Below are 24,111 nucleotides of genomic sequence, written 5' to 3'. Positions count from 1 at the left end.
GCCAGGCATAATTACCTGACAGACACTCAGTTGGATGACCGTACTGTGCGAAAATGCGTTTCCATTTTACCACACCCCCATAGAGGGAGGTACCCTTGGTACCCTACCTTACCATACAATGCCAATGGCCTCTCCTTCCCTGTCTCGACCCGCTCCACGCTGTGTTGCAAACAAATAAGTACTTGCCCCCTACAAATCCAGATCGAGTCTGTCCTTCCTGTTCTTTCCTTCCTCCATCTGCCTAATTCCATCCTCACAGACATCAAAAGAGGACTTTCAGCTGACCTTCGACATTAAACCGTCCTTGAGTCCTGACATATACAAGCTTTAAGATACCCTTAATTTTAAAGGCACACTTTTTTCTGCCTTTTTCTTTCTCTTTCTTTTTGTGATACCCAAGTTTCTTTGATACCCCCCAAAACATTTTTCACAATGTCGGACGCACAGAAGCCCGTTGAGGTCCCGAAGGACGCCGCCGCTGCCCCGGCAGTCGAGCCTACCGTTGCTGCCCCCGAGGCTGCCCCCGCTGTTGTCGAGGCCCCTAAGGAGGCCGAGCCCGTTGCCGCTGCCACCACCGCCGAGTCCGAGACTGCTGCCGCTACGACGACTGACGAGCCCGCCGCCACGACTGAGGCTGCTACCGAGACCCCGGCTGCTGAGACGGAGGAGGCCAAGAAGGAGGAGAAGGAGGTTACCCCAATCGAGGAGGGCTACCTTGAGTCCAAGGGCACCAAGTTTCCCCAGTATGTTGGAACAGTAAACCACCAGCAACATTTATAGCTTCGTTTCTAACCCATGATCAGGAACTTTATCTACACCAAGCGCTTCTTTTGGTTCGGCACTGATGCCGTCGAGCCTAAGAACCTGGCCTCTTTCGTTAAGTCTGAAAAGTCATCTGAGAGTGCCCAGAACATCGCCGCATGGGCCAGCCACACCGGCGAGGGTCTCCTTTTCTTCACTGAGAAGGGCACCGACAAGACTGCTCCCGGTGGCGCCATCCAGCTGGTAAGTTGCACCTGACGCTATACAAGCATCGAGAATAAACTAGTCCCATGTTCTTGGCACTGACCCGCTTTCCACATTCAGAGCGAGGCCTCTGAGCCAACTGCCGACGGCCCCACCAAGTTCCACTTTACTGCTAAGGGCCACAAGCACACCTTCAAGGCCGCTACTGCTGCGGATCGTGACAACTGGGTCGCCCAGATCAAGGCCAAGTCTGCCGCTGCCAAGGAGCTTGCCCCTACTGTGATCGAGAGCGAGACGTACAAGAAGACCCTGGAGAGCTTCAAGCCCGCTGCTCCTGTCGTTCCCGTCAAGAAGGAAGAGCCCAAGGCCGAGGAGCCCGCCGCTGAGGTCGCTGCCGCTACCGAGGCCGAGCCTGCCACCGAGGCCAAAGAGGCTGAGGTCCCCAAGATTGAGGAGCCCGCTGAGGCTAAGGAGGCTGCTGCTGCCAAGGATGAGAAGAAGGAGGAGCCCCAGCGTCGCTCTGCTAGCCGCAAGCGCGCCTCGATCTTCGGCTCGCTTCTGGGCAAGAAAGATGCCAAGAAGGAGGAGGCCAAGCCTGAGGAGGCTGCTGCCACTCCTGCTGAGGCCCCTGCCACCGACGCTGTTGTGGCTGAGCCAACCGATGCCGCTGTCGAGACTCCCGCCGCTGCCCCCGTTGAGGCCGCCGCTACTGAGGCTCCCGCTGCGACTGAAGAGAAGAAGGAGGAGGAGAAGGCTGCCCCTGTCAAGCCCACTCCTGTTAAGCGTAACAGCCTGTTCGGCAACTTGAGCTTCGGCAAGAAGAAGACCGCTGAGCCCGCTGTTGCCGCTGAGGCTGCACCTGTTGTTCCTGCCAAGGAGGCTGAGGCCGGCCCTGTCGCTGACGCCGCCCCTGTCATCCCTGCCGTTGAGACTTCTGCTCCTCTCTCCGCAGAGGTTGCCTCGCCCGCGACTGTCCCCACTGAGACCGTTGAGGGTAGCGCTGCTGTCCCCGCCACCGCCGCCGCTGGCGAGTCTGCCAAGAAGGAGATGAAGAGCGAGAAGCGCAAGTCGTCGCTTCCCTTCGCTTTCGGCAAGAAGGACAAGGCTACTTCATCGGACGAGGAGGGTGAGAAGACCCCCAAGTCTCCTTCGGCTTTCTCCAAGCTCCGTGCCACCATCAAGGGCAAGAACAAGGCTGAGAAGCCCGTTGAGAAGCCCGAGGCTACTCCCGAGGAGACTGCCGAGAAGACTGAGGCCGAGGTCCCCAAGGCCGCTGAGAGCACCGAGGCCAAGGTCGAGGAGCCCGCCAAGCCCGTTGAGGCTGAGGCCGCAGCCCCTGCTCCTGTTGTCGAGGAGGCCCCCAAGCCTGTCGCTGCCACCCCTGTTGTTGCTGCCTCGGCTTAGGGGACGCGAAGCAGTTTGCCACGCTTGATCAGAAGATCCAGGTAGCCATGCCGGCTAGTGGATTCGGTGATCTTGTATTCGTGCGACGACCGTAACGCATGCTCCTACGACACTTGACCTTTTGCTTGGAAGGAAACGCGTTTATGCCCATTTCCACCATATTTTTGTTGCACAACTCTACTTTCCGGGTTTCGGTCGGGAAACGGATCTGCATTTAAATCAAGATACCCTTGTCGACATCAGTTGGATTCTTGATACCCCTTTGCTTATACTCTCTTGATTAGGGTTTGGCTTTGGAGAATCTCAGCTCTCGACATCATCAGTTCGATCATTATTTGGTTATGTTTCCTTTGGTTTCATCGTTTTGCTCTTTTCGTTTTGCAGAAAAAACATCGCATCAAAATTCCTCGACAAAAAAATTCTTGAAAAAACACCATCACTTGATCTTTGCGTTTCCTTTTCAGTTTCGGCTGTCTCGTGTCTTGATTACTGTCTTTTTTTGATACCCAGTATACCCAGACCCGTCGTTCAGCGATGTTCGAAAGCACACAAATCTGTCTGTCCTTTTCAATATAAAACAAAGAACTACATAAAAATATCCTGGGGGTCAAGGGGAAAGGGGAGTCTGTCTGATGGGGATTTTGTTTCTGATAAAAACGCCCCCTACCTAACAGTCGGCGCTCACGCAAATGCCTCTCCTCGACTTGGCTGCGAGTTGTCCTGGGTGACGTTCCCCATGTTCCCGAGAGAGGGGTTCTTTTGTTCTGGGTTCGGCTTGTTATTCGTTGGGAGGATGTTATAGGCCTATCCGAGCGATTCCCGTCACACTTTTTAATAGCTAATAAAAACCCTCTCGCATGTTTGTTCAATCGTTGATTACCCACGAGTCTTCTTTTGAATCGGTATTCAGTTGTGAGCGAAATCTTTGTCCCGAGGTCAGCGTAGCGCCACCGGTTGGAACATCGTGAGTGGCTTGTACAACACAAGTTTAGACACGGGCTTTCTTAAACCATTACTGTGTATCCATATGTTCAGGAATGATGGCAGCAACACCTGCCATGGCGTACAGTCACCGTTGCTGGTCATAACAGGCTGTATATGGTTGTACTAGACTATCCTAGTACTGATTCTTATTACTGTAGGACTAGACCTAGTTTCTAGATAAGTTGCTTTTCATCACAGTGAGAGTGAGAATCATCCTAGTTTCTCCCTGTACCACGATCGGTCTGCCATGTAGGAACCACAGTCTGAAGGCGACCCCTCCCAAAGATCCCCTTCCACATGGTTAATAACGAGCAAGATGCATAGTCAGGTAACATTCCAATCGTTGACTCGTTGCTTCATTCTCGTCCCAGGGCTGTAGACTGCTGCTGGGATATATGTTTGAAAGAAACCAACCCACACAACAACAAAAAAGAACGAAAACCTCAGAAAGAAAAACACGAACCAGCCAGCCTTAATGCATCCTACAATGGCCTCATGTCTATCTATTTCCACCCAGACGCCTTCCATATAGTGGTATCCTGTAACCAACAGCCCAAACGAAACAAAAGAGAGTAAATAAAAGGGTGAAACAGCAACTCCGAGCCCACCATGTATCATCATTGGATTAAGAGCCAAAGAAACCAACCAAACAAAGAAAAGAAAAAAGGTGATAAATCAAAGGTCGAGCGGCGACAAGTGTATGTGCGATACAGGTAGTTATGTATAGGTATCGCAAAAGACGAAATGATTACCAAGCCCGTCATGCAACCGCAGTCGTTGCAGCAGGGGGCGGCGGAGGCGCGGTGGCAGTAGGTGTTGAAGTGGCCATGGGCTCAGCGGGTGAGATGTCCATACTACTGGAGCCAAAAGTAGCAGCGTCCGTGTCAAACTTCGACACCAGCTCCTCTATCTTGGGTATGAGCTCGGGTATGCGAAACGGTTTCGAAATGACGTCGTCCTGTTTAACCGAAGAGTTAGTGATCATGTATAAGTAGGTTATCATACTTTTTTTTTTTTTTTTTTTTTTTTTTTTTTTTTCCAACAGAGACTCACAATGCCGGCAGCCTTCGCGGTTTCAATCTGCTCGGGCCGCGCATACGCCGTCACTGCGATAATTGGTATGTGGTGCGCAATAACCCCTAGCTCCTCCAACTCCCGAATCCGGCGCGCACACGTCATGCCATCCATGACTGGCATCTCAAGGTCCATCAATATGACAGAAATGTTGATGTTGGTCTCCTGCTGGCCTGTACTTGTCATGCTTGTATCCGGGGTGGGTGGGTCCTCGGACGTGGTTGTCCCCAGCTTCAGTAATTGCTCTGCAGTACCGCCAAGCTGATGCTGCTGTTCTTCAAGAACCCCATGCCGCCAGAATCGTGACCTCCGCAAGGTCGCAAGTGCCTCCTGCCCATGGTTGGCCACGAGCGTGTTGTTGCCGCACCTGACAAGCTGTCGTTGTAGCACCCGCTGATTTACCAGATTATCCTCGACTATGAGCACATCGAGGGGACGATGGTTCTGCTGGGTTGCGCCTGGTGTCGGGCTCCTAGTCGTCGCTCCTGATGCATTAATTACATCTCGGTGCCGTTGCGGTGATCCTCCGTTCATAGTTGGCACAGGTGACGTCGTTGTAGGGCTAATGGTAGTCTTTCCGAGCGTGTAGGATGCGCCTTCTATGGCAGACAACGGAGTTGGCTTGGCGATGCTGCTACTACTGCTAGCGGCGCCGCCATTGCTCTTGGATGCTGCTGCAACATCGACCTTCAGGGAAAAATCTGCCGCGAACTCGTTGGGGGATATATTCGCAGGGTCTACCTTGCGGGCCTGAATGTAAAATGCAAATGTGCTTCCAACGCCCTTCTCGCTAACCACGCTTATCTGCCCACCCTGGAGCTCGGATAGAATTCTTGAGATGTAGAGACCGAGCCCCGACCCGCCATACTGCACGTGTGTTCGGGGAGATGTCTGTGAGAACCTGTGGAACAGCAGCTTCTTCTCCTTAGCATCCAAGCCCGGTCCAGTGTCGGTGACGGAGAAGTGGAGGTAGACCTTCTCTCCACTACCCCATTCGGGCTTGTCGGTGATATTTTCAGTGGCTGGTGAGCGAGTCGGAAAGTAGTTCAGCCCAGACACCGGCGCCGCCCCGTCCCCGTTGTTCCGGCTGGCACCCATGCTGACGATGATGGTCGGCGAGTCACGCGCATTGGTAAACTTGATGGCGTTGGTCATGAGATTTATCAGAATCTGCTGCAGTCTCGAGGGATCGATCTTGACCCAATCAACACCAAGCTCCTCGTACGACTTTTCGACCCGGAATTCGACCCGAATTTGATTGCTCCTGATTTCAGATTCGAACATCTTGAGGACCTTCTGAACAGCAGCTATTGGCTGTGCATCAACCGGCGTCACAAGAAGCAGCTGTGAATCAAGTTTGGAAAAGGTCAAGATGTCATCGACGATGCGTTTTTGGTGGCTGGCACAGAGGGCTATGGTGTTGGCAGCCTCAAGACAACCATCCATGAGAAGCTGCAAGTCCATATCCAACGTCTGGTTGCTGCTGCGGAACCGTGCTAGTCCACTCGTGATCTCGTCGGAACACTGCAGAATGGCGCTGAGTGGATTGCGCATCTCGTGGCTGGTCATGTCGATAAAGTTCTCCTGCTGGCGCTTCAACTCGACCGCTTCCTCCCTCCTTTGTCGCTGGAACGTCTCAGCCCACTTTTGTTGGGTGATGTCGGTTATGCAGCCGAAAATGCGCTTGAGGTCACCGTTGGCATCCTTCTCGGGGAAAGCACTCAGCAGGACCCATGTATCGACCGGATGTCCCTCGGCCTGACTGCTCGACTTGAACCGAAATTCATGCGTAGTAGTCACCTTTTCAGTCATAAGCTTGGTCCACACTTCCTCTAGCCCAGGCCGATCCTCATCGCGCACGCTCTGCATCCAGCTCCCCAACGTGTCATGCGACCGCGGATGCCGTGATATCTGCCACCACATATCGTTGCTATAAGTGATCTTGGCTTGGTTATTCGTAATGAACATGCCCACAGGTGCAAATTCGGCCATCCTGCTGAACTTGTACTCGCTTTCTACAGCCTCTTGAGTTCGAAGGCGCAACTGTAATGAGAGTTCTTGGCGATCTAGAGCAGCTATCCGTGCCGCTTTCTGGCCCTTCCTAATCTCTTCCTCGAAAAGCGCAACCGAGGCCATGGACGTGGCCAGCGCGCGGGAGAGGAGTTTGATAAACAGTTCAAAGTCTTCATTATACGGTCTTCTCGGGTTGGTGCCCATTACGATGAAGCCCGCAACAGCTTCGCCTGTTGGCGTTGGGTGAACAGGGAAAACAACGATAGTCCTTGCGGGGTCTCCAAACCCTCGTCCCTCGAAACCGTTGATCAGATGGTGCGGCAATGTCCCGGATTCTTTGCTCAAAACTATAGGACTGTCGGTACAGCTCATAGCTTCGCGCATGTACGGCGCAAATCCTTCATCACTGGTGCGCAGATCGAGGTACTTTACTGCGGTTGGGTGGCCTGCTGGCACTCCCAAGGATCCTTCTAATACCACGGTGGGCGGGTTCGCCAAACTTCCCGAGTGCAAAGATGAAACCTCGCTTTCTGACTCGTCGGGACAGGTCGAGTACATCAAGACGAACGGTATGTCGAATTCGTTGAACTCGAGTCCCTTGAGTGCCAACTGCCAAAAGCTCTTGATGTCTCTCGCCGGCGCTGTCTTCTCGTTAATTACCCCCAGTGTCTGCATCCTCCTCTCGTTGACCTTGCGGCGTGTGTTCTCCCACGCCGGATTGTAGAGCGCGACGACGTTACCATCTCCGCCAACCAGCGGAATGATGGACCAACTGAAATATGTCTCTTCCAAAAACCCGTTCCGGATGATGAATAGCTGGTCGTCATTTTTCATGGTTGCCTGGCCTCGGTTCCACGCATTCTCAAAAACCGGTTTGATCGAGTCCCAGATCTCGGCCCAGACATGAATGTATGAGGTTCCCATCATCATGGGGTGTTTCTGACCTGCCAGCTGGGTGTAAGCCTCGTTATAGATTGCCGTGTACTCCTCGCCCCAGTACATGGCGGCCGGGTTAGGACTCCCCATGATAAGGTTAGACATAACACGAAGGTCCGGCGGCCAGTGCTCCATGGGCCCCAGTGAAGTTCGAGCCCAGTCAATGGACCGCGCAAAAATGAAGTGTGCGTCCAAACCCGGATGAACCGCGATCCTGGTCCAGTCAAATGAAGTGCGGCCAGGTTCCCCCGTGGTCTCAGCCATGTGAAGACCCAGCCGGGCAGGATCGGCTTCTGAGTAAAAGTCGGCTGGAGACTCTGCCATCACGAGGTCATAGTGTTGCATAGTATCCTCTGTTGGGCCGAAGTAGTCGTCATTCTCTGCATTCTGTTCACGCGGTGTGGTAGGGCCCAGATCTGGGGTACTGGCCCGGGATGTTTCGATAACTGTTATCGGAGATGTGCGATGCAGCTGCGTGGATTCCTTGGCGTCGGCTGCCGCAAGCCACGACCCGCTCACTACACGATACCTCTTTCGAAGCGTCCAACAAGTCCATGTAACATTTCCATATGCTGTTGATGGCAGCAGAACGTCCGTGGACTGTTTGTCCTTGATGTAGCTCACAACCCATGCCTTGAACCTGGCGAACTCCTTACTAGCAGGTGATTCGGACGTGTCGGGTGACAAGAGGTCGAGAAGCATAGGCGACGCGCGCAACGCCGCATTAGAAAACATAATGGGAAGCTGCTCAGGACTCGACGAAGCCACGCTCGTAAGATCAACAACAAATGTAGGCCGCTCATCCTGTTCCAGAAACTCAACAGTACCGATAGACTGAAGCGATTGCAGGTGTGAGGGTACTGAACCAGGGCTCTTGGAAGAACCCCTCCCTTCAAAGGGCCAACTTGCATGGGTACTAACAGACCTCGCGGGACTGTTAGAGTCTATGCTCCCCCTCGCGAGCTGATGTGTTGTGACTGATTCGGGCTGCCGCATGCGATCTATCATGTTCGCCGTGGCCTCGGCCGTTGCATATTTTGGATGCGGTCGCGTCATGTTGGCCCGTGAGCTGGTCGAAGAGAAGAATATTGGAGACGTAGGATCTTCAATTGTCGTGTATACCTTCGGCGAGACGAGCGAGCTGAGATCGATGCTGCGGGGGGAATCAAGACGCGGCTTCTTCCAGCGGGAGCCAGACAGACGACCGTCGTTAACGTCGGCAGCTGGCCCCAGACCACGACTGTCAGGAGCTTGCGCGGGACCGTCTCCGGTGCCCTGCTGCTGCCGCTTCCTCTGCGACGAGTTCGAGTCGGACTTGGCCTGTAAGACAGGTAGTGTAGCCGATTGCTTCCCGGCGCCCTTCCCGTAGCGCTGTTCCGCAATCACCGAAGAGTAAGTCCCACCATTCCGGAACGACTCGGGGTTTCGCTCGCGATATAGGCGCGGGGTTACGTTGTCGAGATGCGGGCGGTCGAGGGATCCCGGAGCGGCGGGTGGCGCACTCGGAGCTAAGTCCGAGGGCCGCTGCGGGTCGGAAGGGGGTAGAACTTGTGAGGACGGATCCCGGTGGGAATTCTCCGGAGGCAGGGAGGTGTGCGGTACAGACTGATATCTGTCAAGGTTAGAAGATTGGCTCGACGAAGCCGCGCCTGGGAGCGTCATGGGAGCATATGATTAAGAGAGACGTATGGTTCAATGACCATATCAAAAATATGAGAAACGAAGCGAACCTTTGATGTGTTTGATGGAAGTCAAGAAAACAAGATAAAGGGTGAGGCTCGTTGTCGGCCAAGTGGTGAGCGGAGTGAAAAGCTGCGACGGACTAGACCCAAGCTTGTGGCGGCGCCGACTTTAGTCTAGGCTAGAATCGAGGCAGGGGAGCACGGTACAAGGCGCTCGAGTAAAGCAAGTTACCTTAGATGATTAGTTCGCGCGGGAGCTGCACCAGCATGCCTTGACCGTGTCAATTGCTTAAACTCGAGGATCCATTAACCTTTGAACGTCTATGCTCCCCAGCTCGTACAAGGTTTCGGGCGCACAGATGGAGCGTTTCGTATCGTCGCCAACGCCTTTTCGATTAACGGGACGAACAAGGGACCGGTTTGTGCCGGGTAGGGCGGTTTTATTGAATTCGCGGTAAACTTAGAAACCAAGACAGGGCTAACCTGACCACACTTCACTGGATGCGAAGGCTCGACTGAGGCGTCGACGAGTATGATCAATGTAGAACCTTGACGGCAACAGGGGGAAGCTTGTGTGCCTGCTCTACCTCTAATGTGTGTAGATTACCTTAGGTAAAGTAGGTAACTGATGCGCGCGAAGAAGAAAGCAAGGTCAAGGGAGACAGAGCAGAACGGACGGGCGTAAGAGAAAAAAAGTCAAGATGGCATGGTAAGAACCGAGGATGTGAAAAAAGAGACACAATTAGCCGCAGGAACAGAAGCAGGCAACAAAGTTCAGGCGGTTTGGTAGCGATGAGAGCCTTGTGAGTTGTGTTGCGGCAAGTAAAGATCCATACCACATGCCGTCTCCGTACATCGCGAGAGGTTATTGCTGGTGGCAATGGGTTATGGGCGGCGGGGTGTGGATCTGTTTTTGCACCCAGCGTTGGGATCATCGACGATCGCGATGGCATAGTGTGCTAAATTGCAAGAGCCATCTAGTCTAGATCTGGAATTAGCGTTGGGGCATCCGATTCGCCCGTCCAGTGCGCACTGCCTGCTCCAGAGAACGAACGTCTGGAAATTTGCGGGTCAAGCACCCGAAGGAAAGGTTTTATGATAACGTCTTGACAGTGTTACACTGTTTCACCGTCGATATTGAAGCTTTTTTTTTTCAACTGCTATACCGAGGCCTTCTGTTTCCTTATATTCTTTTATACTTGCTATGTCTAACTAATCCAGTAAAACTACTTCGCTTGAGGGGGTTTTGTGGCGACTTGATTGATTGATCCCTTTGTCGGATCCTAGGCTAATGCTAAGCTAGTGATAGCAGTGCCACTGTGCCGGCGAGACCCACTGAAAAAGCTCACGTCTCCAGAAGTGCCGCTTTGAAGACGCAACTTACCGAGTAAAAACTTCAATCAGCCCAGCCTAGGTACGGCTCGACCGGCATCGGCTTTTTTGTTGCTCGCATCCATGGCAGAAAAAAAGAAAGAAAAATGCTGCAAAAGTACTGTTTTCCCTGACTTACATCGTCACTTCAACTACGCACCTATCGGGAGCTCTATATACTCTGCAGAGCACCCTCTGGCATCAAAGGACCACGAACGTAAGGAACACGGCAAGCCAAAGTCTTGGATGAAAAAGCATTTCGACATCCATCTGCTAGCCCCCTGCAATGGGCAAGTCCAGAAGGGCCTTTTTCAAGCGACTTGGCCAGGGATCCTGGCACGGTCGCTTTTGGTCTGGAAACACCCTTGCCCCGCACTCTGCTGATCTGAAAAGCTGCCTGCCATCGTTGTTTGGGTGGGTGGCTTTCTTGCTAACGCACGCGGCCTCGAAATTTTTCCCGGGAAAAAAATGCGGGTTTACCAAATATTCATATTGTACTCTCTAACGGCCCTGGATCGGCACCACTGTTACTCCTGACTGTTGTTTTGCTAACCCAGATTCGCGCCCAGCTGATAGTTGTCTTGATCCAAGTTGGCAAAGCGCTTTCTCGAGGTAGCCCTTGCAAGAAATCCTAAAAATATTTCAAAAGCTCCTCGCAAGTAAGGAACCAGAAAGGTTGCTTGCGAAAGAAGAAGAAAAAATGGGATCAAACCATCCGAGTATCCGAAAGACCATGATCTGTACCTGATCCCAATACATTTCCACGTGCATTGGTTAAGTAATCCCCTAAGGTCAAGAACAATATAAATGGGCAACAAATTCCATCGTCAGACGTTATGGCAAGCCAAAGCACCAAGGCACATAACGGTAAGCTGACATCAGCACATAACGATCTTGTATCCGTAGGTAAGGTACCTAGGTACCAACCTTAGGTACATAACTTAGGTTCGAGGTAGTCGATCCAATAATAACCCCATGCTACTGTATAAATTGACCGGTACTGTTGGAGGTGAGGTAGCGGCGTCGTCATACTGTACAACAGCCGATCTGTCTGCAGCATTTCTTCCGTCGGAGGTGAATAGTGTCCGTACGTCGTACAGCTCTACTTTTGGACTTTCCGATGCGACGCCATGCTTACACGTACAGCTAGCGCTCCGGGCTGTTACCTGGTCGTGGAGGGGCAGATCTTGCTCAAGCTTTCTTTCTAATTTATTTTATTTATTTGTATTGTGATTATTCTTCTTCCCTCTTTTACTTCTTTCTTTTCAGCCGGGGTGCCTCGTGGCCATTCTCTAACTCGTATCGTTGATTCTTCATGCGACTTACTTCGTAATTCAATGGCCACGGGGAAAGGCAGGGGACATGGCGCCAGGGCAGAAAGCATAGAGCATGTTTATGGGCCAGCCAACCCGCTGTTTGTATGTATAGGGAGCTATCCGTATATTTTATGGAAACACAGTCCCTTTGATCTTCTATATCAGCTCAAGACCCATCTACGACAATGTCACAAATTAGACCCCCTCTAGAAAGCGACGTTGCACGAGCGGACCCCTCAAGTGGGCAGGCACACAACGATGCTATTTATGATGCCGCAGCTACTAGATAGATCACAATCTCGGCTTGAATACGACGGCTCCAGGCAGAGGCAATCCAAATTGAGCGACCAAGGCATGCGCGTCAGAATATCGACAACGAACGCGGCGCCGGCATAGGTGGCGGCAACCAGGATGATTTTCCTAGGTTTCCATTTGTAAAGAAAGGCAAATATCGGTTGACTTTATAAAGGCTAAGGTGCATGGATTAACGTTTTAAGACACCTACTTTTGAAGAGTTTGTGCACCGGGCCGAATAGAACGAATATACAGTATACATTCCAAGCTGCGAAATTGGGTTCCATATACGAATACTTACTTATACTACATGTTATACCTTCAATTGTATTCATCATTCAAAACACAGTTCACACAATTTAAAAGCTTCAACTTGGGGTGTTAAAACAGTTGCTTGCCAAAATTAGTGAAAAACTTTACGCAATCGAGCTCAGTATATCTCGAATGATATGCACTCCCTTGTTCAACCAACACTCGCATACTTGGGCTAGACTCGAGTGTCGGGTCTGACTATCCCTGATGCCTTTTAAAACTAACCAGGAAATATCCCAGTGTCTATGGTTTGAGACTATCGCAGCCGACGAGAAATTGCCACTCTCACAGATCGTCCAAGGAGGTCCTTGAGGAACGGTTTAAGAGCGGTGATGGACCACTATCATGCCAACCATCTATCTCACTTGTTAACAACAGTTGAAAGTCAGAGGTTGGTTTCGTTCGAAAACTCCCACGGCTGGCGAGGCAGGCTCGCGAGTATCGGGTCCGACGCGCATCAAAAGCCCCGCGCCAGAAGGATGAGCTGTGAGGAGCTAATTGTACCAGTTCAATCTACAGGCTGATGGATGTTCTTTGGGTTGCGGTGCAAATTCCTGGACGACCGTCTTGAAGGCATTAGGGGGTTAGGAAAACCTGTTTCAAGCCTTTTCCAAATAAGGTCAAGATAAATTTTGTGTAAACCTTGGGTATCTTCCTGGCATCACCATGACAGTTGTACAAAGCCTGCGTCGCGGCGCAAATTGATTCGGGCATTAGTGTGTTCATATGTTCTGAGTTGAGAAACGAGTCAACGCTCTTTATCTAGGCCTATTTAAGGAATCAAAGCTGTTCCATATCCGGGAGTTTTTGCAAATGGAAGATGGTGGGATCCAGCCAAGCAAGTCTATTTGCTGACAAGCAGCTACCATTAGTAGACGAGTGGGCCCACCCGCAACATGGGGGCAAAGTCCCTCACATTGCTTACACCGAGCATGATTGGACCACCGCAAGAGAACTGCACCAATTCAATTCCGGGCCGCCCACATGCACCTTGCGGGCGCTTACATCTCGGCACCCTCATTGGGCCGCCGCCGTTGTGATCAACCGTGAAAGGGACCACCCACCGAGGTTGGCGCCCAAGTTTGGTGACACCCACACTTGGCAAGGCGCCAAAAGCAAGCAATGAGTGGTGGGAGGGTGACATGAAGGGTGTCGGGGGCCAGGAAAGAGAGGGAATAAGACCTGCTGTCAGCCCGCGCGCCGTTCCTCAGGTCGGGTCACCAACACTTTCTCTCTCCGACCGATGTTGGGCTATCGCCGCTGCTTGCTCATTGTCGAGAACGACTGTTTTTGTTCTTTTCGAATGAGCCCGACGACGTTCGTGTTGTCTTGATTGACAGCCTCCAAAAGATATCCAACCCAGTGTCCACGATTGATCGTGGCCCTTTCCCCGCTTTCTAGTACGACCCCCGGCCACTTACAGGCCTTGGCAAAAACCTGGAGATTTTGTTCATTATAGTGCTGGTTGAAGGAAAGCCAGACTGGTCCCCGAAATAATTTGGGGGAAGTATCGAACAGACTTCTTCTGTAGGGGTCTTCTTGTCATTCGACTTGAAAAAATCCATTGCTGGGCGGAAAATCGACAATAGCAAACATGGCAATCAAGGGATATACCGTTGTGCGTCGGAAGTGGAAGTCCAGGAAACCCATTTGGGCCCTGATGGTAGCCGAGCTGGTCACCATGATTCCACTGCTCGTCCTCTTTGGCATTGCCCAACCCGATACCTTCCGAACGCTTATGTGGAGAATTGGCTATGCTGAGAAGCTCAACTCGAACCCCAACGTCGTCCTATACGCCCTGGCAAACCATGAGCCGATTCCCAGACTCCCATTCGTTTGGTCGCAATTGTATGTTGTTGAGAGGATACACCCTTCAGTTGCTTTCCCCATAGACGCCTAGGCTCTAACAAGGAGGCTCTTTCACAGACTCACCGAGTTCAACGTGGTCATCTCGGTCATTTCACTCTTCTTCCTACTGGCGAAGATGATCGGTTTCATCATGAGAATTTACTACCCGGTCGTTGCGATTGTTTGCAACGTCATTATGACGGCCTTCTATGCGGTTAGTGTCTACGGACAGGCTGGTCCCGACTACCTTGACCCGAGATACCCGAGCCCGACGCCTTGGTATCTCAGGAGGAGTTGCGCCGTGGCAGAGGGATACGGCGCTGGCAAAACCTGCATGGTCATACAGGGGACATTTGCTGCTACTGTCATAATGCTGTGAGTCGCCATTTCTTTTTTTTCTTTTTTTTTTTTCTTAATCTTTTTTTCTCTCATTATATTGCCCAGATGGTCCACTTTTGGCCCTCAAGGTTCGATAACAACGCAAGAGACTGATCTGTTTGAACTATAGCTTCATTTACGTGATAAACCTCGGATGGGCAATTTTCAACATGATACCCACAAAACACGACAAGCAACACGATGAAGACGAAGACGAAAACGAGTACGCGTCTAGCGATTCTCCCACTGAGGTGAAGACATGGGAGATGCAGCCACAGACGCCCAGTGCAGGTGGTGTACCATTCACCCCTAGGACGCAGGCTTTCCAAACCTTGGACAGAAAATTACCGTTCAGGGCCTATGCCGAACAGAGATAGTAGTATGCTTGAGTAACGATTATGGGTTTTGTTTGGCTTTGCGGCATCGGAAACAGGTCCGATGAATTGTACCTTATTGAGGATATCGGCGGTGTACTAAGCTCACGAAGGCCGAAATGGATATTTGTTTCTTTTCGAAATGTTGGTATGGGTTGTTATGGAATCTTCCGAACAACCCCCCTTTCTTTCCTTGGGATCTGGTACTCTCACCATATACTATTTATTATACCATGTCTATGAGTATCGAATTCGGATGGAGACATCGAAACGATATCGGCGTTTTGGATGGGGCTTTAATTCATATCTTATAATTGCACCTATAGTCTGTGGACGTACTAACAAACATCCGATTGCCATCTTGTGCATGTTGATCCCGATTAGGCTAATCAAGGGAAGCGTTAGACTGAGTGACTAGTCATACTTGAGCAGAGGATATGCTTCAATGTTGTTGAGCTTGGCCTCTACTTCTCGACAGATGCAAGATATTTTTGTACGAGACCGAGACCATTCAAAACTCAAAAATGACTAGACCGATCCTTCCATGATATTGCCATAGGGCAAGTACTCGTGTGTATCAAAAGGCGACGGGAGAAAGAAGAGATTGAAGCCCTAACGGTAAGTAGCTATGCCGCCAACTGTAAAATATTATCCTACCATACGGTCCATTCCTACGGAGGGAGCACCGGCAGATAGCACTAAAACCCATCCTCTGTCCCAAAATGGTAGGTCCTGCCGGTCTGTGGGTCGGCTTCCGGGGCGCACCCCCGCTGCGCGGCATCGGGGATCCACTTGCGTCATAGGAAAACGGGAGATAGCCTGAGCTTGAGCTGTGTTTTAGGGTCCTTCCGCTCCACGAACGGCATTCATTAATTAATCTTTCTCAAAACCCCCAGTTCCCATTCATGATCGCTCCCTTATTCTCTCTCAACCCTCTCTCCTTGGGAACAGAGCTGTGCTCAATCTTGAAGAATTCGACAAACACCGACCAGAAACTTCGGATTGTTTTTGCTGCTTGCTTCTGATCCGTCCCGCTCTTCATCCCAGGTCCACGCCACGGAAACCTTGTCCCGTGAAAGCGCGGCTCGAGACCGTGTTGCCCGTAGGCCAGTGAAACCGCCACAATGTCTGCCATTCGCATGCACAGGCATGCATTCTCAGCCTCTCGGCTCGTGGCTAGGACTTCAACCCAGAGACGAACGTTGCCATTCCTGAGTCCTAGCTATGCTCGTCTCGCGTCTACCCAAGTACCCAAGGTACGTGATACTTCATTTGAGAAGAAAAAGGGGGCGTCGCAGTAGATGCTAACAGTCTTGCGTTGTTACCCCTTGCAGCTCAAAGACCCCTCCCTCTTCAAGCAAAACGTCTGCTATGTCAACGGCACCTTTGTCCCCGCCAGGTCGGGTGCGACCTTTGCCGTGGCTGATCCGACGACGGGCGAGCACATCGGCACGGCTCCCGAGTTCGACGCTGCAGACACCGAGGCCGCCATCGCCGCTGCCGAGAATGCATTTAAGACCTACAGATTGACCACGGGCCGTGAGCGAGCCAAGCTTCTGCGGAGGTGGTATGACCTCATGGTAGCCAACGCTGACGACCTTGCGACTCTTATTACCTGGGAAAACGGCAAGACTATCGCCGACGCGAAGGGGGAAGTCACATACGCAGCCAATTTTTTCGAATGGTTCAGCGAGGAGGCGCCTCGGGTGTACGGGGATACCATCCAGCCAACTCTGGCGGCTAACAGGGTCGTCACGAGGAAGGAGCCTGTCGGGGTTTGTTCGCTCATCACGCCGTAAGTCCATTGGGGGTGCCGACCGGGCGCATTGATCGAGAGCACGATACATCTAAGGGCTCCCTAAAATACTAATGATTATGCTCCCGGTTCTGCTCAACAGATGGAACTTCCCCGCCGCCATGGGCACACGAAAGATCGGCCCCGCTCTTGCGGCTGGCTGCACCGTGGTCTGCAAAGCACCCGCCGAAACGCCATTCACATCGCTGGCGCTTGCTGAGCTGGCGCATCGCGCCGGCGTGCCCGCAGGCGTTGTCAACTTTGTGACGTCGCACTCCAACACCAAAACCGTCGGCGAGGTTCTTTGCACACACCCGGCGGTGCGCAAGATCAGCTTCACCGGCTCGACGGGCGTCGGCAAGACGCTCATGAAGCAGGCGGCCAGCACTCTGAAGAAGTGTTCGTTCGAACTCGGCGGCAACGCACCCTTTATTGTCTTTGACGACGCCGACCTCGATGCCGCTGTAGACGGCGCCATCGCGTGCAAGTTTAGGTCTAGCGGCCAGACGTGCGTCTGTGCCAACAGGATCTATGTGCAGCGCGGAATTTACGACGCCTTTGCCGAAAGGCTTGCCAAGAGGGTCAAGGAAACTTTCAAGCTTGGGAGCGGGTTCGACCCCGAAACCACACACGGCCCACTGATTCATGATCGTGCCGTGTCCAAGGTTGCCTCGCAGGTCGAGGATGCTGTGGGTAAGGGCGCCAAGCTCCTGGCTGGCGGCAAGCGACTCCCCGATCTGGGCCCGCACTTTTTCGCGCCCACGGTGCTCGGCGATATGACGCCGGAGATGTCGATTGCGCGAGAGGAGACGTTCGGCCCGATCGCGGGTCTGTTCAAGTTCGACACGGAGGCGGAGGTGGTGAAGATGGCCAACGACACCGAGGTTGGCCTGGCGGGCTACTTCTTCTCAAAAGACATTCACCGGGCGTACCGCGTGGCTGAAGCTCTTGAGGTAGGCATGGTGGGCGTCAACACGGGTATCATCAGCGACGTGGCGAGCCCATTCGGCGGCGTCAAGGAGAGCGGGTTCGGCAGGGAGGGCAGCATGTATGGAATTCACGAGTACCAGGTCACCAAGACCATAACTTTTGGGGGCATGGGAAAGGATCTGCAAGGGTGATGTGAATATCGGTAACAAAAAGTTGAATTTATGATGTAGATATAGCATAGCAAGTTATCCGTTGTCTTTTTTTTTTCTTTTTTTTTTTTTTTCCTATACGCTCGTGTTATCTGTGTTACCCGGCCGCAAGGCTCAGTTCACAGCACGTGAAGTTCGCTAGATGGTACTGGGAGACTTGTGTCACATGATGGACCATGAACCTTTTCGATAGTCAATGACGGTTACGCTGACCAAAAAGTATGGTCCCGGTCAGTTTGGACAACAAGAAACGGCGTTGTGAACCGCCCGGCTCATCGTATCAAGTCAGATAAGGCCGACGGACAAATTAACCTTTGGGTGCCGATGCGGTTTCAAATTTCCCGTCGTTGTGATCACAAGGCTTCTTTTTTTTTTTTTCTTGTGTGCTTCTTTATCAGATGTATGAGGAGCAAAATGAAGCCAACAACGTAGCGTACAACGATAGAAAAAGAAAAAAAAAAAGAAGAAAAAAAGAAACCCCACCTGTCTCTAGATAGATTTGTGAGGTTCCGGCACACGACCGGAGCCGTGGTGATTGGTGCGGAAACAGAAACGTGCGAGACCCGCCGCCCATAATTATCGGTCGGGCTTGTAGCTGCCGAGCTTTATGGTAGAGCAGCCAACCCACACGTTGGTTGGGGATTGCTTGCGCCGGACGAGAGAAAGAGAGAGAGAGGAAAAAAAGACGGGATGTACCCGGTAAAGACAAGCTCAAACAAAGGCAGAGGGAAATCTCTGATTGGGCGGCTCGCATGTGTAAAGGGTCTTCTTTTTTGAAAGGGAAGGAAAATATCCTCAGGGTGGAGGGACCATCGGAAACGAGAACCAGCAGGGACCAGGTCTGGACCTCCGTACAGACTAGAGAGCTCTATTCTAGATTACCCTACCTCGAGCGAGGTTCTCCACAAAGCCGACTTGCGCGTACTGTATAAAGTAACTCGGGGTGGTTTAGGTGGATATGCGCATGTCGTACTTTCAGAGCGGTCACCATAATAAAAAAATAAAAAACACAAAAAAAAAAAAAAAATTCAAAGAAAAAGCGCAAACTGTCCCGAGAGGCAAGAGATGCAATAGGAAGAAAGAGGGTCCTGTCGGAAAGCCAGGTCTGCTCCGCGTTGTTTCGTCTTCTTCCGCCCGGTGATTTATTCCACCCCACGTCACGCGCGCGTCTGGAGTTTTACCCCGCGCAGGGGGGAAATATATACCAGCTGGGGCCTTGGATGCGCCTGCCTCCTTACAGGATGATTTGAGCTTGTCGGCTAATTCCCCGAGCCAAGTCCAGTTGTAGACCTTCAGCATGGCGCGGTGATAAATAAATAAATCCATCCTCCTGCCTGTTTTGTTTTGTTTCGCATCTGCTCTCTTTTCATCTTTTATCCCATTCCTCTACATTAATTCGTACCCTTCTTCCATTGTCGTTCACCCTGACCAGTCTCGAGGCATAATCTACCTTATACCAGCCTCCGTATCTACCCTAGGTACCCACTACTCTTCCTCCTCCCTCCTATATACCCAGACCCCTCTCTACACGATGAGCGCAACAAACGGTAGCTCCACGGCAGCGCCGTCCAAGAAGAACATTGGCGTCTTCACGAACCCCAAACATGACCTCTGGATCAACGAGGCCGAGCCAAGTCTGGAAAGCGTGCAAAAGGGTAGCGATGAGCTCAAGGAGGGCCAGGTCACCATTGCCATCCGGAGCACAGGAATCTGCGGGTAAATAAAACCCCCTTTCCGCCTACTATGTAAATTGAGCCACACGAAAGAAAACAAGTATATGATACTGGACTAGGCATGTGCATGGAAATCAACAAGAATCAAGAAAACACAAAGTTGACTCCATCACCGTAAAAAAAAAAAAACAGCTCCGACGTTCACTTCTGGCACCACGGTTGCATCGGCCCCATGATTGTCCGTGAAGACCACATCCTCGGGCACGAATCAGCAGGCGAGATCATCGCTGTCCACCCATCCGTCACGTCTCTCAAGGTGGGCGACCGCGTGGCGGTGGAGCCGCAGGTCATCTGCTACGAGTGCGAGCCGTGCCTTACGGGACGTTACAACGGCTGCGAGAAGGTCGACTTCCTCTCAACGCCGCCGGTGCCCGGGCTTCTGCGACGCTACGTCAACCACCCGGCCGTGTGGTGCCACAAGATCGGCGACATGAGCTGGGAGGACGGAGCGATGCTTGAGCCACTGAGTGTGGCGCTGGCGGGCATCCAGCGCGCAGGCATCACTCTCGGCGACCCCGTACTCGTGTGTGGTGCGGGTCCCATCGGTCTCATCACATTGCTGTGCGCCAAGGCGGCGGGTGCGTGCCCGCTCGTCATCACAGACATCGACGACGGCCGCCTCAAGTTCGCCAAGGAACTAGTGCCCGACGTCATCACGTTCAAGGTCGAGGGCCGGCCGACAGCCGAGGACGCGGCCAAGTCCATCGTCGAGGCATTTGGCGGCGTTGAGCCGACCCTGGCCATAGAGTGCACGGGTGTGGAGAGCAGCATTGCCAGCGCCATCTGGGCAGTCAAGTTCGGCGGCAAGGTGTTCGTCATCGGAGTCGGCCGCAACGAGATCAGCCTACCGTTCATGAGGGCGTCGGTACGCGAGGTTGATCTGCAGTTCCAGTACCGTTACTGCAACACATGGCCGCGGGCGATCCGGCTGATCCAGAACAAGGTCATCGACCTGACCAAGCTGGTCACACACAGATTCCCGCTTGAGGACGCACTCAAGGCGTTCGAGACGGCGGCAGACCCCAAGACGGGCGCGATTAAGGTACAGATCCAGAGCTTGGACTAAGGGATGGGAAGGGGGTCGGAGGAGTAGAGTTGATGTAAATACAAATAATGTGACAGAGATGAATTTGAACCTTTTTTGTCGACGACTAGGTAGACTGCATTGCGACTCATAATCGTTCTCTCACTGATAATCAGTTAGCATTCTTCCCTTACCAACATATGCTCATCCTAATCATCATGTTAAAAGGTCAGCTTGTGCTTCCATGAGTGTTGCCGAGCATTCATGCAGTCAACGCGTGAAGGAAAAAGCATGTGATAGGCATGCCGGTTGGCAAGAACCCTCGTCGGCTGGGTGTTGGCCACTGCATAAGCAAAAGACAACAATATGGTAATAGAAAAGAAGTATAATATCAAAAAAGAAGTAATATGCAGAAAAAATTAGGAGAGCTTTGCCAGCTCACACGCGCCAGCACCAGAGAAAATATGTGGGTTCCTCACAAAAAGCTAGGGATGACCTCATCAGTTCCTGGCCCATGATTGGCCAATTCCGCCTTCCGCTCTCCCACCCTGGACCCAGAACTCGGCTAAAGCTCTGGCCACTTTTCGCAGGAGCCCAAGCAATCATCACGAATTCTTCCGAGGCCGCTGAAGTTTTTCCATTTCGTCAATCTCCGAGAACCTCTTTTTCCCAAGCTGCCAACCAAATCGCCCCGACGACGACGACGACTCCTCCTCGCACCAGCCAACCCGACCGGGGGGAAATAGGATAAACCAGACAAAAATAAAGGACGACCAGCTCTTTTTTCGATACAAAAAAAAAAAGAATAAAAATTCAAAGGGAACAACTCGCTCGAACCATCACATACGAGGAGACAAACAAACCCCCGGGGAACATCACACTCCTTCAATCTTAATAAAACCAAAAATGTCGTTCGCCATCGCCATGCGCCGTGTGGCCCTCGCGCCCTCGACACGCACCGTTGCCGCCCGCCGCTTCGAGTCCTCTGCCGCCAGCAAGGCCCAGAGCACCGCAAAGGACACGGCCAACAAGGCCGCACAGGGCCTGACCCGCGTCGCCAGTGCCGCCGGTCCCGCCATCACCAACGCCGCGAAGGGTGCCTCTGAGGCTTTGGGCAAGGTCGGTGGTCGCACAGGGAAGCTGATCAAGTTTGTTGAGCGTATGTCTATTTTTTCCTTGTCCCCCCAATCTATTTGACGGGAGAAAGAGAGATGGGATGATATCAGATGGATGGCGCAACCCCTCGGGTTTGTAAGATGAACAAAGGAAACATGACGAAAAACGGGACATCACTTTTGCTGACGCTCATACCGTTATTTTCGAGTAATAGGCCAGGTTCCTTTTGTCGTCTACTACACAAAGGTCGGCGTTGAGGTTGCCAAGATTGTCTTCCGTGGCCAGCAGATGTCTCCTCCGTAAGTTTACATCCGTCAATCATGTGCTCCTACGCAGCTGTACGCCTATGGTCAAGACTCGCAACTCAACATCAAATCTGACCACACCGAAATCCAGATCAATGCAAACCTTCCAGAGCTACTTCCAAAACGTATGGAAGCAGCTGCAGAACCCGCAAGCTCTGATGCGCCAGCTGTCGTCTAAGATCCCTACCCAGAACCCGGTCGAGGGTGTGAAGAACATCAGCGCAGCTCAATGGACCGCCGCTGGTGTGCTGGGCGCTGAGCTCGTTGGCTTCTTCACCGTCGGCGAGATCATCGGCCGCATGAAGCTCGTTGGCTACCACGGCGAGGTCGAGCACCACCACTAATTTGCTCTCTATTGAAAGATGGTATGGCGGTTAGTTGTTGGAGATGACGGACGTGGATGGAAAGTGGCAACGCGTGAAGGCTGGGAATTGATGCGGGCTGGGGTTGAGATCGATTGTCAGGTCGTCTCACCTGAGCCAACCAGCTCATCCTGGACCAAACAAAGATCAAGCACTAGATCATTTGACCGCCCAACTAGCTTTCTGCACCCCATCTCCGGCAACATGCACGTCGGAGCTGGCGCAGTTATCCTTGTTACTCCCAGACACGGCTGGATATCGAGCAAGCAACCAATCCTATATCTTGTCACGCCGGATTCCTCAGTCTTAACTTACTCGGGAACTTACTTTTTCTCTGCCATACCTACGTTATATGGGTATATTTTTTGTTTATTTTTCCTTTGTTCAAAACATCTTTTGACTGCAGCAAACAAATGTACCAATAGACCAAACAACCTGCATAAAGGGATAAAAGACCTGAAAGGGATCGGGAGAAGCGCGTATAGAGCGTGGTTCAGAGGAAGATGAAAAGGGGAGGATAGGGGTAGGAAGGGAACGAGATGGGGGTAACAAATCACGCCCTTAGACACAAGAACTAATGAATGGTTTCGATCCTCTTTAAGTCTTTGCCTGGATGGTTTTTTTTTCTGCTGTCCAGATCGCGCGTCCACTCTCCTCCCTAATGGATGTAGCAAAACCCGAAACCCAACGTTGTCGTCATACCTTTGAGCCCAGGTCTTTTCTGTGGACGGCACTAAATCACCCAACTTGCTCAGTGAGTGCAGCTGAAGGAAAGGAGCAAGCATGTGGGTAGCAGAAGATACGAGATCATGGGGGAGATATGTATGGAATATTCCGCCTGGTTCCGGCAGATACCTGGTTCTTGATCAACTCGAGTTAATCGTCTTATAAAAAACCAGTTTCTGCAGTCGTTTCTCTCAGTCTCCATCATATACCAAGACTCCTATGCCAAAAATTCAGGGCACTACACCCAGCGGATAGATAACCGCCGCTGCAACACTCAACTCAGCACTTGCATGTTGATCTTATCCCAGAGTTTAAACAGATGGAGCTCAGGTTTTATAATGATGCTTGGCTTTAACTGCTCCAGGCTTGCCAGGGCATGGGGGACAAAGGTTCAGGGGAGGCTGAGAGAAAACGACCGCAGAGACGGTGGATGACGGACGGCTACATGCAGCTCACTAGAGGCTGCACGAAAAAAAAATATCATGCTTGCCTGGCCAACCAGATTGGAGCATGTATTGGCGGCCCTTAGGTAGGGTTTACCGTAGAAATAAGGACGCTTGATAGTTACCTACCTTAGACTAGCAGGTACACCTTGGGTAGCAAGCACGCCATGGCATACATTTATGTACCTGTCAATTCCCCCATACTCTGCCACGTTTTTTTTTTTTTAAATTCTCTTTATGTTGTCAGCCAAGTTTTTGTACTTCGTACTCAATGGTACCATTCCTTAGCGGCTAGAGAAAGAAGAAAGAGATACACGCAAATGAGAGCAGCAAAAAAAATACAAGGATGTATAAAAAAATGCACGAATATAACGGCTATGCACATTTGACAGATGACCTCGTGGCGTGCCCGTATCAAAAATAAGCGCCCAGACTCCGGTGCAATCCCTTGGCCTGCGCTTGCTCTCTCTCCTTTCGAGCTGGGATAGAGAACCCGCGTCTCGCCGTTCCCCCCCC

At 51.9% G+C, this 24,111-nt stretch overlaps 7 protein-coding genes across 7 annotated transcripts; 6 read left to right on the top strand and 1 right to left on the bottom strand.

Annotated features, from left to right (window-relative positions):
* Positions 1-242: 242 nt before the first annotated feature.
* PgNI_04330 (uncharacterized protein) lies at positions 243-3,239 on the top strand. Its single transcript, XM_031124378.1, has 3 exons — positions 243-743; positions 804-1,005; positions 1,087-3,239. The coding sequence occupies exons 1-3, from the start codon at positions 433-435 to the stop codon at positions 2,368-2,370; spliced, it is 1,797 nt and encodes a 598-aa protein (XP_030983884.1). The 5' UTR covers positions 243-432; the 3' UTR covers positions 2,371-3,239.
* A 285-nt stretch (positions 3,240-3,524) lies between these two features.
* Positions 3,525-9,039, bottom strand: PgNI_04329 (uncharacterized protein; the record flags this gene model as incomplete). The annotated part of the gene is made up of 2 exons (XM_031124377.1): positions 3,525-4,312; positions 4,408-9,039. 2 exons carry the CDS (start codon positions 9,037-9,039, stop codon positions 4,115-4,117), a joined length of 4,830 nt encoding a protein of 1,609 aa, XP_030985059.1. The 3' UTR covers positions 3,525-4,114.
* Positions 9,040-13,248: 4,209 nt separating this feature from the next.
* PgNI_04328 (uncharacterized protein) lies at positions 13,249-13,392 on the top strand (the record flags this gene model as incomplete). Its single annotated transcript, XM_031124376.1, has 1 exon — positions 13,249-13,392. The coding sequence occupies one exon, from the start codon at positions 13,249-13,251 to the stop codon at positions 13,390-13,392; it is 144 nt and encodes a 47-aa protein (XP_030985058.1).
* A 181-nt stretch (positions 13,393-13,573) lies between these two features.
* Positions 13,574-15,272, top strand: PgNI_04327 (uncharacterized protein). Its single transcript, XM_031124375.1, has 3 exons — positions 13,574-14,200; positions 14,279-14,575; positions 14,709-15,272. Exons 1-3 carry the CDS (start codon positions 13,947-13,949, stop codon positions 14,953-14,955), a joined length of 798 nt encoding a protein of 265 aa, XP_030985051.1. The 5' UTR covers positions 13,574-13,946; the 3' UTR covers positions 14,956-15,272.
* A 552-nt stretch (positions 15,273-15,824) lies between these two features.
* Positions 15,825-18,003, top strand: PgNI_04326 (uncharacterized protein). Its single transcript, XM_031124374.1, has 3 exons — positions 15,825-16,208; positions 16,287-16,747; positions 16,851-18,003. Exons 1-3 carry the CDS (start codon positions 16,077-16,079, stop codon positions 17,866-17,868), a joined length of 1,611 nt encoding a protein of 536 aa, XP_030985050.1. The 5' UTR covers positions 15,825-16,076; the 3' UTR covers positions 17,869-18,003.
* A 1,144-nt stretch (positions 18,004-19,147) lies between these two features.
* Positions 19,148-20,943, top strand: PgNI_04325 (uncharacterized protein). The gene is made up of 2 exons (XM_031124373.1): positions 19,148-19,602; positions 19,752-20,943. Exons 1-2 carry the CDS (start codon positions 19,418-19,420, stop codon positions 20,683-20,685), a joined length of 1,119 nt encoding a protein of 372 aa, XP_030985053.1. The 5' UTR covers positions 19,148-19,417; the 3' UTR covers positions 20,686-20,943.
* Positions 20,944-21,303: 360 nt separating this feature from the next.
* On the top strand, positions 21,304-23,017 carry PgNI_04324 (uncharacterized protein). The gene is made up of 3 exons (XM_031124372.1): positions 21,304-21,802; positions 21,974-22,058; positions 22,156-23,017. Exons 1-3 carry the CDS (start codon positions 21,550-21,552, stop codon positions 22,406-22,408), a joined length of 591 nt encoding a protein of 196 aa, XP_030985052.1. The 5' UTR covers positions 21,304-21,549; the 3' UTR covers positions 22,409-23,017.
* The last annotated feature ends 1,094 nt before the right edge of the window (positions 23,018-24,111 follow it).

The sequence above is a fragment of the Pyricularia grisea genome, assembly GCF_004355905.1.
Source record: "Pyricularia grisea strain NI907 chromosome Unknown Pyricularia_grisea_NI907_Scaffold_2, whole genome shotgun sequence".
Lineage (NCBI taxonomy): Eukaryota > Fungi > Ascomycota > Sordariomycetes > Magnaporthales > Pyriculariaceae > Pyricularia > Pyricularia grisea.
The sequence above is the reverse complement of the archived record's forward strand: the minus strand, read 5'-3'. Positions and strand labels throughout refer to the sequence as shown.

What these genes read in the sequence shown, in the direction of transcription:
- PgNI_04330 (XM_031124378.1), top strand. Translation starts at nt 433, where the DNA reads ATGTCGGACGCACAGAAGCCCGTTGAGGTCCCGAAGGACGCCGCCGCT. An exon ending in AAGGGCACCAAGTTTCCCCA is followed by an intron (nt 744 to 803) that starts GTATGTTGGAAC and finishes ACCCATGATCAG; the next exon opens with GAACTTTATCTACACCAAGC. An exon ending in CCGGTGGCGCCATCCAGCTG is followed by an intron (nt 1,006 to 1,086) that starts GTAAGTTGCACC and finishes TTCCACATTCAG; the next exon opens with AGCGAGGCCTCTGAGCCAAC.
- PgNI_04327 (XM_031124375.1), top strand. Translation starts at nt 13,947, where the DNA reads ATGGCAATCAAGGGATATACCGTTGTGCGTCGGAAGTGGAAGTCCAGG. An exon ending in CCATTCGTTTGGTCGCAATT is followed by an intron (nt 14,201 to 14,278) that starts GTATGTTGTTGA and finishes GCTCTTTCACAG; the next exon opens with ACTCACCGAGTTCAACGTGG. An exon ending in GCTGCTACTGTCATAATGCT is followed by an intron (nt 14,576 to 14,708) that starts GTGAGTCGCCAT and finishes TTTGAACTATAG; the next exon opens with CTTCATTTACGTGATAAACC.
- PgNI_04326 (XM_031124374.1), top strand. Translation starts at nt 16,077, where the DNA reads ATGTCTGCCATTCGCATGCACAGGCATGCATTCTCAGCCTCTCGGCTC. An exon ending in CGTCTACCCAAGTACCCAAG is followed by an intron (nt 16,209 to 16,286) that starts GTACGTGATACT and finishes TACCCCTTGCAG; the next exon opens with CTCAAAGACCCCTCCCTCTT. An exon ending in GTTTGTTCGCTCATCACGCC is followed by an intron (nt 16,748 to 16,850) that starts GTAAGTCCATTG and finishes TCTGCTCAACAG; the next exon opens with ATGGAACTTCCCCGCCGCCA.
- PgNI_04325 (XM_031124373.1), top strand. Translation starts at nt 19,418, where the DNA reads ATGAGCGCAACAAACGGTAGCTCCACGGCAGCGCCGTCCAAGAAGAAC. An exon ending in CGGAGCACAGGAATCTGCGG is followed by an intron (nt 19,603 to 19,751) that starts GTAAATAAAACC and finishes AAAAAAAAACAG; the next exon opens with CTCCGACGTTCACTTCTGGC.
- PgNI_04324 (XM_031124372.1), top strand. Translation starts at nt 21,550, where the DNA reads ATGTCGTTCGCCATCGCCATGCGCCGTGTGGCCCTCGCGCCCTCGACA. An exon ending in GCTGATCAAGTTTGTTGAGC is followed by an intron (nt 21,803 to 21,973) that starts GTATGTCTATTT and finishes TTCGAGTAATAG; the next exon opens with GCCAGGTTCCTTTTGTCGTC. An exon ending in GGCCAGCAGATGTCTCCTCC is followed by an intron (nt 22,059 to 22,155) that starts GTAAGTTTACAT and finishes ACCGAAATCCAG; the next exon opens with ATCAATGCAAACCTTCCAGA.